The following is a 19,352-nucleotide window of genomic DNA, read 5'->3' on the forward strand; positions in this document are numbered from 1 at the left end:
GATCAAACAGTAAAACATTTACATTTTTCTAAAAGGTCAAACGGATCTGAGCTATAGTTTAACTCTCTCTCATCTCATATTTTTGCCCTTTTTTTATCTTCCAAAATACACTGAAACTAACCAGCCCTACCTGTGATACACTAAATTCTGACAAATTTCACACTGGTATGCCCCCTTTTCCCTGCTTCAGACTACCCACAAATGAAAAAACAACAAGGAAGACCCGTTTGAAAACCTGATAGTCAACATTTAAAACACTTTGTGACAAAAATGAAAGTCTTAATTGATTAATGATCTCAAGGTCTCTATCGCCATCTAGTGAACACTCACCACCATTACCACACCAACCACCTAAATTGCCCCTCGTTCACTGCAATCCAGCCTACATATGGCCAGAGTTGTAAGGCTTTGACACGTTTCTACTGCATGTCTTGCGATAAATAAGGGTCAAGCAGTAGCTCATGTCTCGCCAAGGCTGACTGAAGAGAACCGAGCTCTTACAGATACGCTCTGTCCTAGCAGCATGATCTGGCTTTATACATGGCCTTTCCACACCCTATTTAATACTTCTGCCATCAAAATGAAGTGAACGTGTCAAACACTAGCATAGTTTTTAAATGGCAATGTGCAATTACAGCATAGTCAACAAGCAGTCAACATATGGAACCTCATGGCAGCTCCGCTACTTTTAGTGCATTGGCATCACCAAAGCACCAAGAGAAGTTACTTCCAGGAGAGGTAGTAAAAAGCACTCAGGTATCAGACACTCGCAGTACTCAGTCTTCCTACAGCCTCAGTGAAAGCGGTCTTCAGTCACACAATTAAAAAGCAGCAATTACAAAAGTCATCAAAACTCATTCTCTCTCCGCTATGTTAAAACCTAATGCTACGAAGAGTTTCTTCAACTTGAAATAAATATTTCCCACTTTCATATTCTTCTTAGACTTACGATTGAACTGTAATCGCGTTAGTGCAAATATTAAGTTGAGTTTTAATCCCACACAGTATTTTTCCTGCCTAGATACCTACAAGCCTACCTGCGTTACAAAGGTTCCCTCCGCAACGGTAAAAAAAAGGTATCAATTACTCAGCATCAGAAAAGGTCATTTAAATTTAGATCAATAACATTTTTCCATAATAGTTACTTTTAATTAACCTTTTTCATATTGAGAACCCAAATCTCCTGACACGTAACGTTCATCCCCTTCATATCAGCATTTAATGGTAAGAGGAAACCTATGAATAGAAAGACTAATATAAAATTTTAAAGTAGTGTTTTTCCAGATTTAAATATTTCTACTTAAAAAACCCCAGAAGACTAAGATATCCTCTTGTGCTATCTTTTATGGTAAAACTGCTACTCAAGAAATATGGAATAAAGCTGTATCTGTTTATCGACTAAAAATGCAAGTTTTCAGAACAGAACATATACGTGTATTTCGTCAAAATCTATCATACATCATACATACACAGAAGCACAGAATTACAGATAATCCTGAAAAATTCTCAAATTTTCAGAAGTTTGTTATCTCCACAGTATCCAGAGTAATGAATACTAATCTACTTCAAAGAATGGGAAAAAAAAAATAGGTTTAGCTCTACAGGAGATGCTGTAATGCTCAGAAGAGACCTACCAAGACAGTAATGCCCCACTGAGCTCAGCACTAGTGCTGCCAGATGCAGACCAGCTCCTGCAGACCTTCCACTGACATGTCTCTGTTGTGCTCCCAGCAGCCACATTTCATAGAGGAACTTTTGGATCTGCACTAGGTACAACACACTTTCAGGCAACATTGTACCAGAGTTTTCCCCCAAACTCAGAGCAACTACAAAACTGGAGATTCAAATGTGTGGAAAGGCTTGGCAGAAGGAAGCCCAGGTCTAGCACCACCAGAATTTAAGAGGTAAGAAATCCTTTCTCAACCAAAAATCAACTGTGTAAAAGGAAATGTCTCAAAGTGCTCCCTAGCACATCCTGTACCACCTATTTAGGTTTCTCCCATCACACCAGCACTTTGGAACATAATGCAGGAACACCAGCATTTCATGCATCATTATCTCATACCTGATAAGTCACAGACAATTGAGAATAAACTGTATGTGCAAATACATAATGCATTTTCCCCCTTTAACAGAGGCCAAAGCTCAAGTATCCATCCAATACCAGTTTGTGACAGGTGCTCCATATGACTAATGGAGATCATAAAAAAATCCAAAAACGTCAAATTCATGACTTGTAAATACTGCTAGAAAATATAAAGCTACGATACTCCACTGCTTTTCATGCCAACCTAGTAGATGAATACATCAGAATCTCACAACAACAAAAAAGATACCAGTTCCTTAAAGGAAACATTGAATTCACATGATGCATAGTGCATAAACAGTTATCAAACCTGGAAATTATTTCCTAGTTAAACACACATGTAAGGTTAAACATACTCGTTACATAAATTGGGAGGACAACAAATACGGGGTTGTCTCTGGAGAACCGTTTAGGCGGCAAGACTTTTAAGAACAAAGATGTGTTATCAGAAACCAAAACGCCCATATGCACATCAGTTGGGGGTTGTACGTGGACCTGGGTAGTCCACAACAAGGAGAGCTGTGTCCTCACGTCACAGGGAACACGCGCCTCTAGACACAGATGTGAACTCATCCATCTCCCTGACTCAACTAAAACGGAGACCAGTCATCCTGCCACGTCTGTTCCCAGCACCTTTGCAGATTCCTGCTTGGTATTCTTTTCTATACAGAACTAATATGAAGTATCATGAAAAAATGTGTTGCAAGACACTGTATACCAGTGGCATGTTTTGTATCTTTAATGATTATTTTTCCCACTGGGGCCAAACTGATGTGGTCTGCATTCAGCTGCCACCCTAATCAACAGCAAGAGTAGTTTTGCCTATAAAGTGAAGAGCAATTCTTAAATAAATCTGGCCTTTTGAGGCTAATGCAAAGCTTCATTTTAAGGAACAAACAGTTTCTAAAAATAATGTCCTGACACATAATCCATTGTCACCATGTGATTAATTAGCCCTGTCACAAATTTGAGGGTTTCAGGAACTCAACATACCAAGGTACAGGACAGTCTGGCCAAAGACAAGCTCACACAAAGCTGAAGCACACCACCAAATCAAAGACTAACCCATCAAGCAGAACCGACAATTCACAGAAAATGTGAAAGCAGCCTCGATTTTTTTGTCACCATAATCGGGCCCATTGAAACTAAGCAATTTCATTCAAGAGAAGGCTCTAGCTAGAGCTTCAATTTGCCATACTTTTTGAGACATTTATCTGATTCTTTTCTAGACACCAGTTTCAATTTTTTTTCCCTAACTTCTGCAGCACAAGAAAGATAAAAACTACAGTTCTGAAACCAAACGCAGGTTCGAAAACAAGACCATTCTTCTATACAGTGAGAAAGTAGGTGGCTTAAATTCACCCTTTTTACATGTGTGTACAGCCTGTTTAATGACTTACCTCTCTCCCTTTATGCGTTACCAAAGCAGCCAAAGGCTTAGCATAGAATCTGCTGTAGGAAAATCCCAGGCAGCCATACATACTGTTAGCGGTGAGTTTCAAAGCCTTCTGTCTGATATCATACTGAAAAGAAGCATAACCAGCAAAGTGATACAACCATAGCCAACAGAGAACAGAACCTGATGCTCACAATTACATCCACAATTTTTTATACAGCCTGCAGCAATGATGGGATACAAGGTAAAGCACATTACAATCACTGCTCGCTATTCTGCAAGGCTGATCAGGGCACTTAAGGGGTGTGGGAGGAAAATCAAAGGAGTTCTATAAAACACACCTGTAAATAAAGGTCAGGATTTAAATCTGGCTGTTTCATTAACTGCTTAACTTGGCGCCTTCTCTCCACCAGCTTCCTGATTTCTTTAGGCAAAATTCCCATTTCCAGAGATGGGTCCGGAAGCTCTGGAATTTCTTCCTCTTCTTCAACCTGTCAAATGATCATCACTGCTTATAATATTTTTTTTTTTCTCTTGAAGATTAGATTTTAGCGAACTAAGTGAAAAGCTTGGGAAAAAAAGCTGAAATCACACAGCTTATATCTATTCCTGTAGAGCACCCAAAGCACAGTTTAGAAAACAAGCGTGAGAGGTTTTTTTTGTGGTATTTAAATTTATTACTTAGTCCTGGTTGGGGGACAGGGACTAAGCCTTGTCATTGTCTGGAAGAAACCCAAGAGAGACATGGATGAGTAACAGGAAGATTATTTTTTTTTTAATGCGTGTATTTTTAATATCTATGTGGTGTATATATATAAATTCAGATAAATAAAACACACATACACACACTCTCACTCTTAGGTATACATAGAGAGACATAAAAGTACTACAAAAAGCAAACACACGAGCAATTCTTTCCATGCTGAAAAAATCCATCCTTTTTTATTTCTGCATAAGTATTTTTGGTGTTCAGAACTGTAAAATGGAGCTCGTGTTCTGTGGAGCTGATACTTTGGATAAGATAACTGACAAAAGAGATACTGTCAGTAACAAAGAATGAAAACTCCACCCCAAGCAACTCTTTATTATAACAAAACAACCACCTAACAGAAAGTACACATTCTTCTTGTTACCATAACTGAAAAAATACTTGCTCAGCAAAAATGGAAATACATTTCAAGCATAATGAAAGAGACAGAAATATACAAATAAAGGGCAATAGAGACACTATGAGGCAGCAAGTTTAGTAAAGCAGTCTGTCTGGGAAGAACCATAACAAGAAATGACACCAAAACCTGATTAAGTATCATACCATGATAGAAATCAAAATAAGCTGCTGCAGTTTCAAGCACACTTAAGAGAGCTGGGTAAATCCACAGACAGTTTGGAGGAACTTACTGACCGAGTTCCACATACCTATTTCCTCATTTCTGCTATGGTACTGATATTTCAGTTGCTATGGGACTATGTCCCATAACTACTTATGCACAACATACCAATTCCAACCTGTGAGTTGATACCAGTTAAAAATAAAAGCCTCAGGTTTAACCTTTAGACTTGACCAGCTCACTGCTTAAGTTTACAGCACAGCTCCACCAACAACTGTGCCAGCACAGCTGAGGAAATGAGAATAAGCAGCCACAGATAAGCCACAGCCAACACAGCTGCTGAGAAAACAGTATGTGGAACTACATCTTCAGGAGGTTTTTCAGTTGTGTTTAATACAGTTTAACGCTGTATTAAACAGCATGAGCTTCTGTGAAGCTGGTCCCGCAGCTGACATAGTCACAGCATCGCTCCCTGACCCACACCCTCAAGACACACACACAGTTTTCCTGTTGATCTCATACTCCATTCCTTCCCCTATAAGACTTGTGTCTCCCTCATTCAGGTCTGTTCACACAAATTCTGTGGCAACTTAACTTTAGGAAGCCTCTACCACGTTAGAATGAAATTGGTCAAGGAGCTCAGAAATTGCTAGGAGGACCTGGGGCTGAAAAGAGCCAACAGACCTCACGAAAAATCTTGTTTCATGAAGATACCAAGATTTTATTTAGATGGGAGACAACTTACCAAGATTCCATAAAAGTATTACTGAAAGGAAGAGGACAGACATACAATACTCAAAAAGTCCCAAACAAAAACTTACTATGATGCATCTTTAAACAAGAATCACTTTTTTTAAGTGTGAGGGGAAAAAAAAAAACAAACACCACATTAAACAGTGAAAAAGAACAGTTTCTTAAAAAGCTGATTCACAGAAAACACACTGAAATTAAAACAGAGTAACTTAAGTCACAAGTTAAAGTCCACAAACCTCTGCCCTTTTCTGTGCTTCTGATGACAATCGCTGCACTGTGGTAAAGCAGATGTTAAACTCCTGGATAATCGATGGGTACAAGCTGTTGAAGTCGAGAAGCAAAATAAACTTGTCATAAAAACCTAAAACAGAGTTTAAAACAAAAGTTATAATTACTCAGTCTCCCTCAGGACTTTATCCAACTCCACAATTCATATTTAAGTGATGGTAATACATTGTAACACACTACCCTTCCCTTAAAGTACCTGTTGAGATGCATCACTACCCATTATAGAAAGCTGTCAGAAGTGGAACGATCCAACCCCATTAACTCACCAGAGTTGAACAGATAGCTTCTGTGTTACTATAGGACACTTGTACAGTTTTCCCCACATAGAGGAGAAACTGAAAGAAAACTTACGTGTCCATTAGAAAATTATACACAGATTTACAGTCCTAATCCCTCGCAAGACCATAATCTTCTCAGAAAAAGATAAGAAAAGAACATCGCGAGAATAAGTAATTCCACAATCAATGTTGTTAATTTTCTGGTATGGAACAATCATCCGCCCAAACCACCACGCCAAACTCCCATGAGATACACACATGGCACTCATTGCAATCTATCTGCATTAATACAACCTACCTGCCTCTAACTTCATAAAGAAAGAAAATTGCCACATCTTACGACTTTGGGATCCAAGACTAAGCCCCCAGCATATGCTGCTTTCTTTTTCCCTATCTTTGATTTATTCTGATCTTCAAAATCTTCATCTTCATCCACCTACATTTGGCATTTAAAAAAGTCATTACCTAGTCTCCAAGATTTCTATGCTGTTGGAGGAGTTATTTTTGGCAAATCAAACATGAAATTGGGAGCCAGTGCACAGAGTTCCTTTTAAAACACATGCAAAACATGGTGTTTTCATCATGATCCTTATTAAAGCTCTCTACATGTCAAAATAGCATTCAAACCAGCTCCTATTGGAAGAAACTGCTAACAAGAGATTACAAAGACATTATGGAATTGCCATCATTCAACATAGCACTAGCATGCATTTTCTGGATGGCTGTAAAAGTCAACACTAGGGAAAAAAAAAAATCAACTCATGACCCAGAAGAAATATTATTGCCCGATTAAAACATAGGTTTTTGGAAATACAATGGCTGGGCTTTAATGAAACAATTTAAAACAATATTACTGACCTAAAGAGTATTTTGCTATTTGTTTTGTTGTTGTAAGAAGTTTTCTCCCAGTTGTCCAACACTATTCTGAATAATTTAAAATTCCAGCACTGCTTTGATGCAACAATACAATCAACAAAACGCACTGCTTTGGAATTTGCTGTTGAACTTATTTAAATAAGTAAAACTAAAAAGCAAAATATAGTGAAATACAAATACATCTGCAAATTTTGATTTGTTTACTAACAAATATATAGATGTTTCTATAAATATATTTACACTAGTATTATCTAATTTTTTTTAATACCCTTGCATATTTTACCCACATTCTCAAATCATCCACTTTACAAATTATACTTGAAATAGTGTTCATCAGTGAAATAACTGCAGGGCAAATGTGCATCTATTAAGCAACAAAGACTATCTTCTTTACTATTTCCCTACACAACCAAGTACTTAGCTTCTTTCAATTTAAACTAAATGAGCAACTAATTTTCCACAGATCTGTGATACGATGGAAAAGGCGTTAAATTGTTCCTTTAAAGCATACATTCCTCTATTATCAACTCAACCAAAAAAAAATTAATTAAGCATAAGCTGTAACATTAAGTTTTATCTAAAACTGACTATGTTTGGGTTTTCCATGCTTTCATAGGACAGTAATACACAAAAGATAGAAGAATCTTTTTTTTCCTTTTTAATAAAAACTCTTGGAAAGAGAAAAACTGAACCCACCAGTTTCTGCAGAGGCTTTTTAAAAACTTGTTTGTCCGGCACTATGTAGTCTTTTTCATGAAATGCATGAAGTAGCAAGAACTCATTACGTTCAGATCGTCCACCCATCATTGTCCTCGACTACAGAGAGGCCAAAAAAGAAACAAAGCAAAGCACAGGAAACACTGACATACAAAAACAGACCAAGCAACGTCCTTCAACTATTTCTAGCATTACTATTATTCTGTATCATCACCATGCACAAAACTCAAATGTGATATTTTTATGGAAGTTTTTATATTATTACTTGACTAGATTGTCAAATTCTCACACTCGTCACAGCAAAAAATTTAGAGCATCATATACTCTCAATTAGTGCTTACAAATTAAACTAGCAAATCAAACACAAAGAACACAGAACCGGTTTGTGCGACAATGGACGGGGAGGGGGAAGTAATAAAAACGTACCATGACATTCCCCGAGATGTTTGTTATTTGAAGGGCCAGTGGCAGAACATTCAGCTCACACATAATCTGCAGAATGAACTTTGCATCTGTCCAGGTGTTTTCCAGCATGAATATTAAGTGAGGAGAAATACTGGGAAAAGAAGGGGGATGGCCAGACAAAGTAAAATCAGCCTCCTTTGTACTCTGCAGTAGTTTAGACCTATATGCTGTTTGAAACACGTAGTATCTGTAGCTCATCAGTGCTGAATTATATAGCAAGCTCTTTTAATTGAAAAAAATCCCAAAACTCAAGCTTGCATATCCTATTAACGTGTCTACACCAATGCTCTCACAAGTCAATTTTCTTCACACATAATAAGCCACCACCCATCAGTAGCCTGAAACATTATAAAACACTGTTAAAATAGTATTTTACTTTTCAAATTCCAGTATGCTAAATCAGCATCGCCACCACAAACCAAATAAGCAAGCATGAAATTGTATAGCGGGAAACTAGCTCCTCTACTTTCCAGTGAAGGATTAAAAACACAAGTCAGCACCTACCTGTACATATTTCGAACGTCCTCTGGCAGAATTGTTGTCCTTTCTGTTTTCAAAATCTGATGGACCAGTTCAGATAAATGGTAACTTTTGCAGCGAATTAACTCTTTAGCAGAAATTTCTACATCGCAGATCATTCGACCGCAGGCAGCATTCCTTTCAGCAAACCCTCCTCGACCCTTAACCGTATCACAAAAGGACAGAAAAACCCAAACAAAATGAAACATGCAAACACTAACACAGAACATCTATCCAAAATATGCGCTTACAAGACTCAGTCAAGTCAGTTAGTCTCTAAATACTCTAATACTCTAAATACTCTACTAAATACCACTAATACTCAAGCTTTATAATTATGCTCTAAAGGAAACCATGGCATCTTTCCATATATATGGACATTAAGAAGTAGATCCTTAACTCTCATTACTACTTAGATCTTAATTCTTAAACTGTCATGCTTTTTTTTTCCCTTTAATAATTACAATAGTCCCAGCAAGAACATGAGTGTGGATTTAGTTTCCCTCCAAGGATATTTTCTGTACCAACACCAGGGCAAAAAACTCACAGAACAAGCCACACACAAATACTCGGCTTCTAGGAACGACAGGAACAGGCAAGAACACGTCCATGTTCAGCACTTCAGTACTCCAAACCTCACACACACTCCTCTGAACAAATACATACCAAGAACTACAGAATTACTAACTTAACAGCTCTCTATGGGATGATTCACCAATCAATCCAAATCACATTTTCTCATTTTACAGTTATAGCAGACAAAGACTGTTACAGTAAAGATTATTGCAATTAATCTGTCATTACCATCATCCAGTTGAGATATGTAAACTAAATTAGCCTAACTTGAAAATTAGTTTAGCTTATTACTGTAATAAAAGTCATATAAACACTAATCATGTCTGATCTGGGACACATGAAATACAGCATGACCAACAGTCAAAATACATCAGTGTCACATTCACAACTCCTTAGCAAAATTAATTCATTTTTAATCACATGCAACCTAAAGGAGCTTAAAAGACTTGAGCAATCTTATTACCCCAAGCTTTGGCATATTGGACCTCCTCAGTCGACCTATCTTGGACCAGTGAGGGACTTTGCACACATTAATTCTTTGAAGCAGCACTTCCAGATCAAATCCATAAATATTATGACCCTTGCAGCAGAAAAAACAGCAAAAAAAGGTTACAACAAATGCAAATTGAAAGACTTACTTTCACACACTTGGTATTCCTTTGCCCTTTGTGTTTTTTTCCTACTAATTGATGGCATTATCTCTCTCATAAAAAGCACTGTCTAAGAGAACGTTCATCAACAGTACTCATTAGTCTTAACACTAACAAAGTTGTTCAGCAGAATACCAAAATGAGCTCTATAACTGGCTCATAGCACACACAATTCAGCTTTATGTTTTGATACCAGAGACTGGGATTTAAAGCTTTCTAGAAAAAAAACCAACATTCTTTATACAGCATATAAATCTAGCTATGAGTAATTCCTTTTCTCTCTATCCATGAAAGTCTCAATCTTAACATCAAAATAATGTCATTTTTCTCCTTTGATACTACAACAGGCATAGCTGTTAAACCTGGACAGGAAGACCTTGCAACCAATATTTACATATCAAAGTACTCCAGCAATATTTGCTAAACTTCAACAATACTAAAGACATTGATGGCACTAGTCTGTAATCCCAGCTGAAAGCAAAACGCTACTCTGATCAATAAGTCTATGTGGACCAGTCAGTCACCAGGAAATGCAGGTTCACCATATCAGATACATCCATGTAGCACATTACTGTGCTAAAGATGAAGCTCCTGAAAATCATCAGCAGTATTACAGTCATAGTAGAGGAGTCCTACCTATATTGATACAGCTTGTTTTTCAACAGCACTAATTAAATTAAGTGCAAATTAAACTGCATTAACATAGCTCTGCTGTTTTTAGGATCAGAGCTCTCGCACCTCTACTATTGGAATCTTCAATTTAAAACCATTGGCTGCAGCGTTTCCCCTGATTCCTTCCCATAACCCCCAGGAAGCTCAGCTTGTAGGGCAAATACCACATATACCAGCCACAGCAAGCCGAAAACATCAGGAATCGGACTGCTCGTCCTATTCTCACCACTTAATTATTTATATTTACCTACAGAAGAATACCAAGTTGTACATAACCAACCTCAGATTCATAACCAACTTTAAATTGTCTTCAAAATTTCATTAAATGAAAGTCAGGACTGTACATTAATTAAACAAAACAAAAACAGAAAATGAGTAATTATAATAAATCCTCAGCTGCCAATACAGTAGAAAAATAAGAATGCTTATTACAAAACTTTGCTCAGATCCTGTGGATTTACATAGGTTATCATTTTGATTTACAGCTTAAACACAATCTAAATGGTCACACAAATTAAATAAGCATCTGAACTGAAACAGACTCCTTAGTATACCAAAAGTTCCCATTTTTTCTAGATAATCACAAGGGTTATTTTTGTTGTATTTTGTCTTTCTGAGTAAAGCAAAAAAAAAAAAGACTTGTTTCAAGTACTATGGAAATACTGCCTACTTTAGATATTATGGGAAATAACAGGATGTATAAAATGCTGTCAGGGAAAATTCTGTACCATCTTCATGTCAAAGTATACCTGCTGTCTTATAAGCAAATTCAATTCATAGGCAGTCTAAGATAAACATTAAAAAACCTGTAAGGGGACAAAAGCAAAAGAACAAAGCTGACCAACTGACAATATGCTTTAATTTAACTCTCAAAGTCTCAGAACTACTCACCACAACAACATCTGGGTCAATTTTGTGAATCTTTGCAAGCAAAAATCCCAGCAGTGTTCTCTCTGTTGCAGCAATTTCTATTTTAGCATTCTAAAAGGAGCAAGAGAGCACCTGATTTCAATGACCCAATAAGTTTAAAATGGAAACATCTCCTCTCCCCTACTAGTTACAAGACAATAATAATGCACCCCAGAGTTCTTTTCCTTCTGTAATTCAAGGCTTTTTGTTCTCACTCCCATAGACATAGAAAGCTTTTCTCAGAGGCTTTTGTATGCAGGTGTCTAGTGATATTTTAAGAGCCTCCTAAGAATCAAGCACACCAGGAAAATGCTCCATGTGCGTCCTTCACTCACAGGCTTAAGATCACACAGAAACAGAGGAAAAACAAAAATAGGTGACTTTATTATTGTCAGCTGTCCCAATGCCCTTTAGAAAGGATGTCTCCTAAATTTTGACAGACTTTACTCTCTAAGGAAAGAAGGGAGAAATTCTCCCAGTTTACTACAAGTACATAGTCAGGTATAATGAAAATGAACCATAATTTTAACCTCTTTGCAAAACCTTTCCAATTCTCTTGTCTAAGACTATTTTATGAGCACAACTAGCAGCAGTACTGAATCACACAGAGCACACACGCCTCTGTTTTTACAAGCAACACAGAATATATACCTGGATTTAGGTTTGCAGAGTGTAAAACTAACGAAATAATCATGCAATTCCTTTGAATACTTCTCTTACACAACTTACCCAAAGCAACATGAAGTTCATATTTTAAAAGGTACTGCAATCGGAATGCTAACAAAATTAAATTACCTTCTTTTTAATAGCTTCTTTGAAGTCATAAGGAAAAATGCAATCATTCGGTTTGGAAACAACTGCAAAAGAAATTATATTTCTTCTTACACACACGTTACTAATTGTACCCTCCCTGTAAGCATCCATCCACAACAAAGGGAGCTAAGGAAAACTAACCTCTAATTCTACTAGCCTGATGTGAATTCTTGTCTTTAAGAGAACTGAGTAATTAATAAAGTATCAAACAATTTTAATCAGTCATATTTGAGGTTATCATTGGAGATTAAAACTATGGTCCACAGCTTCTGAAGAACTTCCTCTCACAAGCATTCAACACGCTTCATCGCTTCCAACTGAGGTTTGAATTTCAAGGTTTAGCAGACCTTAGTCTAATGACACAGCTTTGAGAGACCTTTTTCCTAAGAAACTTGTTTATAAATAAATGTGACATGCTTATTTTTTTAATTCTGTTCAGAAGAATAGAAAAATAACTAAATGACAGTAAATAAATGGTCTAAATTAATGGGTGAAGAAGGTAATCCAACAGAACACACGATAAAGTAAAACTAATAAAACCGACAGGAAACAGCATGCAGCAGTGTTACTTTGCATCATCTCAACTAAGAGTTTTTCAATAAAGTCTTCAATAAAAAGTCAGTAACCAGGGAAGTTAACAACAGTGGGAAAAGCCTGCCTGGGAGTTGAAAATTTGTCACTTACTTATTCTAAACCATTATTGCTGGAGTGACAGAATGAAATAAAAAAAAAAAAACCAATCAAAACCCAAACAAACTATAACAACAAAGCAAAAACCAAACCCCAAAACCAACCAAACAAAAAAACCCCAACAAAAACACAACAAAAGAAAAACTCCAAAGGAATTATTTTTCTACTCAACCTGTTCCAAGTACATACCACAGAAGTGTGTCTGAAAAGGAGGCTGAGGTGGAGCCTTATCCAAAGGAAATTTCTGATGAATCAGAGCTGCAACAGCCACAATCTGTACCAAGGAGATACAGAACACACAACTTCATAAACATAACTACTATGAACACCCATTTCTTTCATCCCCCTTTTTTTTTTTAAAGTTTCCTCACGTCTTTTCTCTTGTTTCTAGAAGAGATCTTTTTAAAATTAACTCCAACCATAAATAGTCAAAAAGAAGAAAAGTTATCAATTGATCTCCGAGTAAAATAAAGCAGAACTCACTCCTAAATTATTACCTTAGAAATCTTAGAGAAAAAATAATCCATTTTGGAAAACCCTGCTTTTATCAAATTTTGTTCTAAATCTGAACAGATCTCACAATTTAAAGGATTCCCTATGCAGTGCAGGGCAGATGTGAGCAGGGCAGGACACACAGAAGCCTTGCCTCTGGAAGGGCTGCCCCTGAGCAGCCAAGACTGCCAAGAGGTTTCAGCGTTTAGCAGCTATTAGCTTTACTGATGCTTCAGCTTGCTTTGCTGGCAGGACGTCCTGGCTCCGCAGACACAGGTCAGGAAAACCCAACAGAAGACAAAGCAGACAGGCTTTAGAAACACCTTAGCAAGCAGAGCCCTGTCAGTACCTGGCGTATGTCTCATTACATTGGCTAGAAACCAGTAATTTTCCATACTCCCCCCCAAAAAAATTTAACTTCACCAAGAGGACTAATTCTGCTTGAAAAATATGTCAGCCTAATTTTTCTTTCATTACAGAATCATAGAATCATAGAATGGTTCAGGTTGGAAGGGACCTCAAAGATCATCTAGTTCCCACCCCCCTGCCATGGGCAGGGAAACCCTCCACTACACCAGGTTGCCCAAAGCCTCATCCAACCTGGCCTTGAACACTTCCAGGGATGGGGCAGCCACAACTTCTCTGGGCAACCTGTTCCAGTGCCTCACCACCCTCTGAGTGAAAAATTTCTTCCTTAGATCTGATCGAAATCTGCCCTCTTTCAGTTTAAAGCCATTGCCCCTTGTCCTATCACTACACGCCTTTGTAAAAAGTCCCTCTCCAGCTTTCCTGTAGGCCCCCTTTAGGTACTGGAAGGCTGCAATAAGATCACCCCAGAGCCTTTTCTTTTCCAGGCTGAACAGCCCCAACTCTCTCAGCCTGTCTTCATAGCAGAGGTGCTACAGCCCTCGGATCATCTTTGTGGCCCTCCTCTGGACCCGCTCCAACAAGTCTATGCCGTTCTTATGTAGGTAGCCCCAGAGCTGAATGCAGTGCTCCAGGTGGGGTCTCACGAGAACAGAATCACCTCCCTCGACCTGCTGGCCACGCTTCTTTGGATGCAGCCCAGGATACAGTCGGCTTTCTGGGCTGTCAGCGCACATTGCCAGCTCATGTTGAGCTTCTCATCAACCAGCACTCCCAAGTCCTTTTCCTCAGGGCTGCTCTCGATCCATTTTCCACCTAGCCTGTACTTGTGCTTGGATTCAATGTGATTGGCATTCAACTAGCCAGAAACAACTATCCTATTAGCAAATACTAAATCTCTTTCTAAGCTAGGGAGACCTGTGCTAACAAACAGATAAACGTGCCCAACTGTTCGGTGTGTGTCTGCAGTCCACAAGTGAGAGTGGCCACCTACATCTCTCCTCCTTGCTGAGAAAAGGAAACATCTCGCAGCAGAATAGTAGGTGGTAGAGTATTTAGACCAAATTCTCTTCCTATGTCAAAATGAGTTTTATCAGTAGAAAATCTGTCGTTTTATCTAGAACCTATGATTAGCTCTACCAAAAAAAAAAAATCCCAAACATTTACAGCTCTTTTGGGACAGTTTCATTTATAACTATTATGCAAAACAGACAAAAGAGCAGCTTGGAAAAATATATAGGATCCACTGTCACAGTAAATACTCTCACCAAACAGGCCCCCTGAACCCACAGTTCTCACACTGGTGAGACCCCAGTAAAAGCTTCTTTGGAAAGCCCACAACACAGAAAGTATATTCAACAGTAAATATATTTAGACATGCTTTATCAGGCGAAGCTCTTCTGAGCCTTGGAGAATTTTTAGTGAACAAAATGAAACCAAACCAAAATGAGAGCAGATTACTTACCTCATTCTGGTGAGTCTTTGGGTTCTGAGTAGTCTTCATACTAAGGGACATGACCACGAGAGGAGGAGGAGGAGAAAGATCTTTAGCCACATTGACCAAGGCAGGCTTCACAGCCACAGCCTCCACCTTACACCAGCTGACGGACTGACTGGAAGGCTCTGAGGAAACAACACAAACCACCATCATTCTCTGGGAAGCACAGGTAAGGCTTCTCTAACAGCACTGTCACACACAGCATGGCCTTTTAACGTTTTGCCCTTGTGGGACAGCCCAAGATCCAGACTAATCCTGCCCGATTTTTGGTAACTCCCTGGGCCCTGACTCCCCAGTCAGAAGCCTAGTCACACCAGGGCTCCTCAACACCAAAGAAGAGAGGGAAGATTCGTATTGAAGCCAGGAAGATGTCTAATGCAAAAAAATACTTCAGGCAGCTTTATATAGAGTCATAGTAGAAAAAGGTATAAACCAAGTGAGCATGACTCCACCTAAATTAATATATTGCCTCTTAGCATCTAATCATGTAGTCAGTCCAAAGGGAGAGACTTCATAAAAATCAAATTAATACAAGTGAAACTTTCATTTACACGGAAATTTCTTAAACGCTACAGAAAAGGCAGCCAGAGTGCTAATCAAAAGAATTTAGATCAAATGAGATTAAGAACGTATGACTGACTGAAATGCACTGGGTAATTCATTTAAACACAGTCCTTCAGAACCACAATTATGGAAATAAGGAGATGGCGGATGACGTAAAAAGAGAGTTCATCCTACTGTGGTAGTATAAGCTACCCTAAAATTTAAGGGAGGCCACCAAAAGCTATTTAGGCATAAAGTGTACAAGAGCTCAAAAATTATACGGATGCATGGGGGTGGGGAGGTAGGGAAGGCATGTTCACCACCCATTATTATTTGAACATTTTGGTCTGTCATTCTTGACTTGCTTTTAAAAAACCTCATCATTCACAAAACATGTTGCTGAGGTAACTCACTACATGCAGTTAGAAGGAAGCAGAGGTTACATTTCTGAGGGACTAACATTTTGAAGACAGCTGTTGGTAGACCTGGTTATCTTACTCCCTGCAAAATTATTTGACCCCTCTCTGGAAATCCACATATATTACCTTCTCTATTTCTCTTGCTCCAAATGCAAACAGGTAACTGACTAAAATATTTTCATTTATAAAACACTGATGATCTCTCCAAAGGAAAACATGTAATCAGTTCCTTAACACCTTTTTTCTTGGATCTCCAGTATCTTAACAACCAGAGCTTCAACTAGCATTTTACAGGACAAAGTGGGGTGCATGAAACCCAGGGGGTGCATAAGACAATCCATTCAGGTGTGAGAAGAAAATACTTTTTGTACCATTAATAAATAAAAGAAATAGTTTTAAAAGTGTTTCTTTCACATACTTCATCCTTTTATAATTTCTATTTTGTGTTTCTTTTAAAATCTACATAATATATTAGTATAGTAGTACATGTATATCATTTATAAATAAATAAGTATCTATATATTGGGGGTACATGCTTATTTTTTTACTGATGGGGTGCAGAATATAACAAGTTTGGGGACTGCTGCTCTAGAAAAGCTCTGGTGCTATCTAGCACTGATAAACTGGAAAAGACAGCTTCATTATGAATAATGACGACAGTTTTTGGAGAAGTTGTAGGAGTTTGATCAAATGGCTTGAGACTCACTTACTCTAAACCTTCCAGGTATACTTCTTATCCCTGACACCCTCTATGGGAAGCACGGAAGGGAAGTTACACAAGAAAGCAAGAATCTTCTGGTAAACTAGACACACACACACAAATCAGCTTTGGAGCACAAAATCCAGTGCAATGACTACAGAAGCTTGCATAAAGATAACTAGCCAGCTTAACAGGCAGTTTCCAACAGAGTGGGCATGCCACAGTTCTGAAACAAGCAATTCTGATTTGGAGACATGGACTATCTCTGAAACCTGAAGGCTATAATGGAGATCAGGGAATGGGGAAAAAAGAGCTCCCTTAGTTTACCATTTAACTCTGGGCTGGAATCAGTATCTGAGCTCAGGCAAGGTAGTCTAAGGGGAGATAACGCACGTCAGCATTAAGAAAAATTGAATACTGCCTGAACTGTTATTTACCATTGCCCTAATATTTGTCATACTGGATATGAAGAACAAAATAGCTCTGGACTTTTTTCAGGTGAAGAAAGAACATGTCAAAGAAATACAAGGTCAATTCTTGGTTGAAAAGTGCAGATCAAAAATGACTCTTGGACCTTCAAAATCAGCGCCAGGAAGTATACTGATGCTTGCCAATGTCTGGTAGAAAACCCATCAGAGCTAATCTGTCTTTTGGCAGTCAGGGACTTGTTTTGTCTATTCCAGCTCAAAATCCTCACTGGTATTAGCTTTATCAGTGACTGAGTCAGGTGCTGAAGAGAAGAATCCTGCTCGTGTCAGCGTTCGATACTATTAATTCTATATTGAAAGTGCCTCAAAGAGATTGCACTAATAGATGTAGCTTTTGTCCAATATGATCAACTTCCCTGCGTTCTTGGGAATACGCAGCACACATTGAATACAGGGCTCTAACCAAGCCAAAATAGGGTGGCATAACCACCTGTAAGTGGTGCATGCCACTCATGAAGTGGAAAGGATTTCAAACTAAAAAACTTTCGCACCACAAACTTTTCTAAGAAGTGCCAGAAAAAAAAACCTAACGCACAAATAGAAAAGCCATCTAGCAGCAGTTTTTTCATAAAAAGATAGATTTTCAGAAAAAACAATGAATCTTAAGTTATCAAGAGAAGAAAGAGGAATAAATTTCTAGGAAGCTAACTTTAGCTCAGCATACATGGCTTTAGGGTACACACCAGAGTAGCTGTAAGGCACTGCATAGTTCCCTCTCACCGCCAACAAAGTTTAGTCTCATCAGTACAGTGTGCAACTTCATATGGATAGAGCTCTCACTCAACAAAGGAAGAGTAAGTTACAATTTGTACTAGATAATGAAAATTACACAGATAAATTGCAAAGTTAATTTACAAAATGATAATTTATCAGTACAATTTAAATTTCCCCTCCTCCCCTCCAATCTATAATTATGTGTATTTTCACATGCAAATCACCATACGTGGATTTTTTATTTCCAGCCAGCATGGTCCTTTGATCTTCCTACTCATCAAGAGAAGTTCCAGGCTAGAGGTGTTAGTTCCAAATACATGTGAAAATGTTTGTCCTTTCAGATCTTGGGGAAGCCGAGGGCATTCAGCCTAACAAGTAACAGAAAGCAGTGAGTCATTTCACCTCGCAGAAGTCTTCAAGGTTGACACTCGACATTCAGACAGTACCTTAACAAAACTACACAATACCTGAAATCACTGTAATTTTCCACAAGCAAAGCCTTAACCTGTAATACGTTACAGTAACTAAGAAATTACACTATTGACTTGACCTAAGGTACATAACAAAATCAGGGCAGTAATGTAAAAATGCACTGAAGCAAAAATTTTTCATCCATACTGGATGTAAGACAGAAATGTCATCGTCAGCCAGACTACAACAATGTTCAACGACCGTTTTAATACAGAAACTGCTTGTGTTGTAAACGTCATTAGACAGTCAGAGCTTAAATCTTGTCTGTCATGTAAAGACTGGAAAAAGTATTTCTGCACAGCTGAAGAAAAATTTGAGACAGCTAGCAAATCTCTATGGGATCCCACTTTGCACCTAGAACTAGCATTAGAAAAAAAGGTTTAAAAAGGCATGATTTCAGCAACTGACCACATAGGTTCAAGACTGCTGAGTCTCTCACGTTTGAAACCAAATCAGGTACTTTTGTTAATTAAGAATAGCTACTGATGTTCTCATGGCAATTTTTTTTTTATCCTTTCTGCTCAATTTTACAGCTCTTCCACAAAAGTCTTTCTCACCCAGCTGCTATTTGCAAGAGCCATGTAAGCAGAGACAGCAGCTATACTCTGGACATGGATTCAACAAAACCTTTCAGGGTACTAGGTA

General features: G+C 38.1%; 1 protein-coding gene and 1 non-coding gene across 4 annotated transcripts in view; both read right to left on the reverse strand.

Moving 5' to 3' along the window:
* Positions 1-19,352, reverse strand: part of POLA1 (DNA polymerase alpha 1, catalytic subunit) — a 212,587-nt gene that overhangs the window by 171,270 nt on the left and 21,965 nt on the right. For all 3 annotated transcript variants that reach the window (XM_086608844.1, XM_086608834.1, XM_086608824.1), the window contains exons 14-27: positions 18,466-18,604; positions 15,340-15,497; positions 13,206-13,290; positions 12,309-12,370; positions 11,496-11,585; positions 9,746-9,862; positions 8,692-8,867; positions 8,149-8,278; positions 7,702-7,821; positions 6,473-6,565; positions 6,424-6,427; positions 5,800-5,924; positions 3,824-3,973; positions 3,487-3,609 (exon numbers count right to left, since the gene is read on the reverse strand). In XM_086608844.1, the coding sequence (XP_086464970.1) occupies positions 3,487-3,609; positions 3,824-3,973; positions 5,800-5,924; positions 6,424-6,427; positions 6,473-6,565; positions 7,702-7,821; positions 8,149-8,278; positions 8,692-8,867; positions 9,746-9,862; positions 11,496-11,585; positions 12,309-12,370; positions 13,206-13,290; positions 15,340-15,497; positions 18,466-18,604 (1,572 nt within the window). The remainder of the gene's footprint in view (positions 1-3,486; positions 3,610-3,823; positions 3,974-5,799; positions 5,925-6,423; positions 6,428-6,472; positions 6,566-7,701; positions 7,822-8,148; positions 8,279-8,691; positions 8,868-9,745; positions 9,863-11,495; positions 11,586-12,308; positions 12,371-13,205; positions 13,291-15,339; positions 15,498-18,465; positions 18,605-19,352) is intronic.
* LOC147529394 (small Cajal body-specific RNA 24) lies at positions 6,079-6,209 on the reverse strand. Its single transcript, XR_015222683.1, has one exon.

Source organism: Tauraco erythrolophus, chromosome 1 (assembly GCF_009769465.1).
Source record: "Tauraco erythrolophus isolate bTauEry1 chromosome 1, bTauEry1.pri, whole genome shotgun sequence".
Classification (NCBI taxonomy): Eukaryota; Metazoa; Chordata; class Aves; order Musophagiformes; family Musophagidae; genus Tauraco; species Tauraco erythrolophus.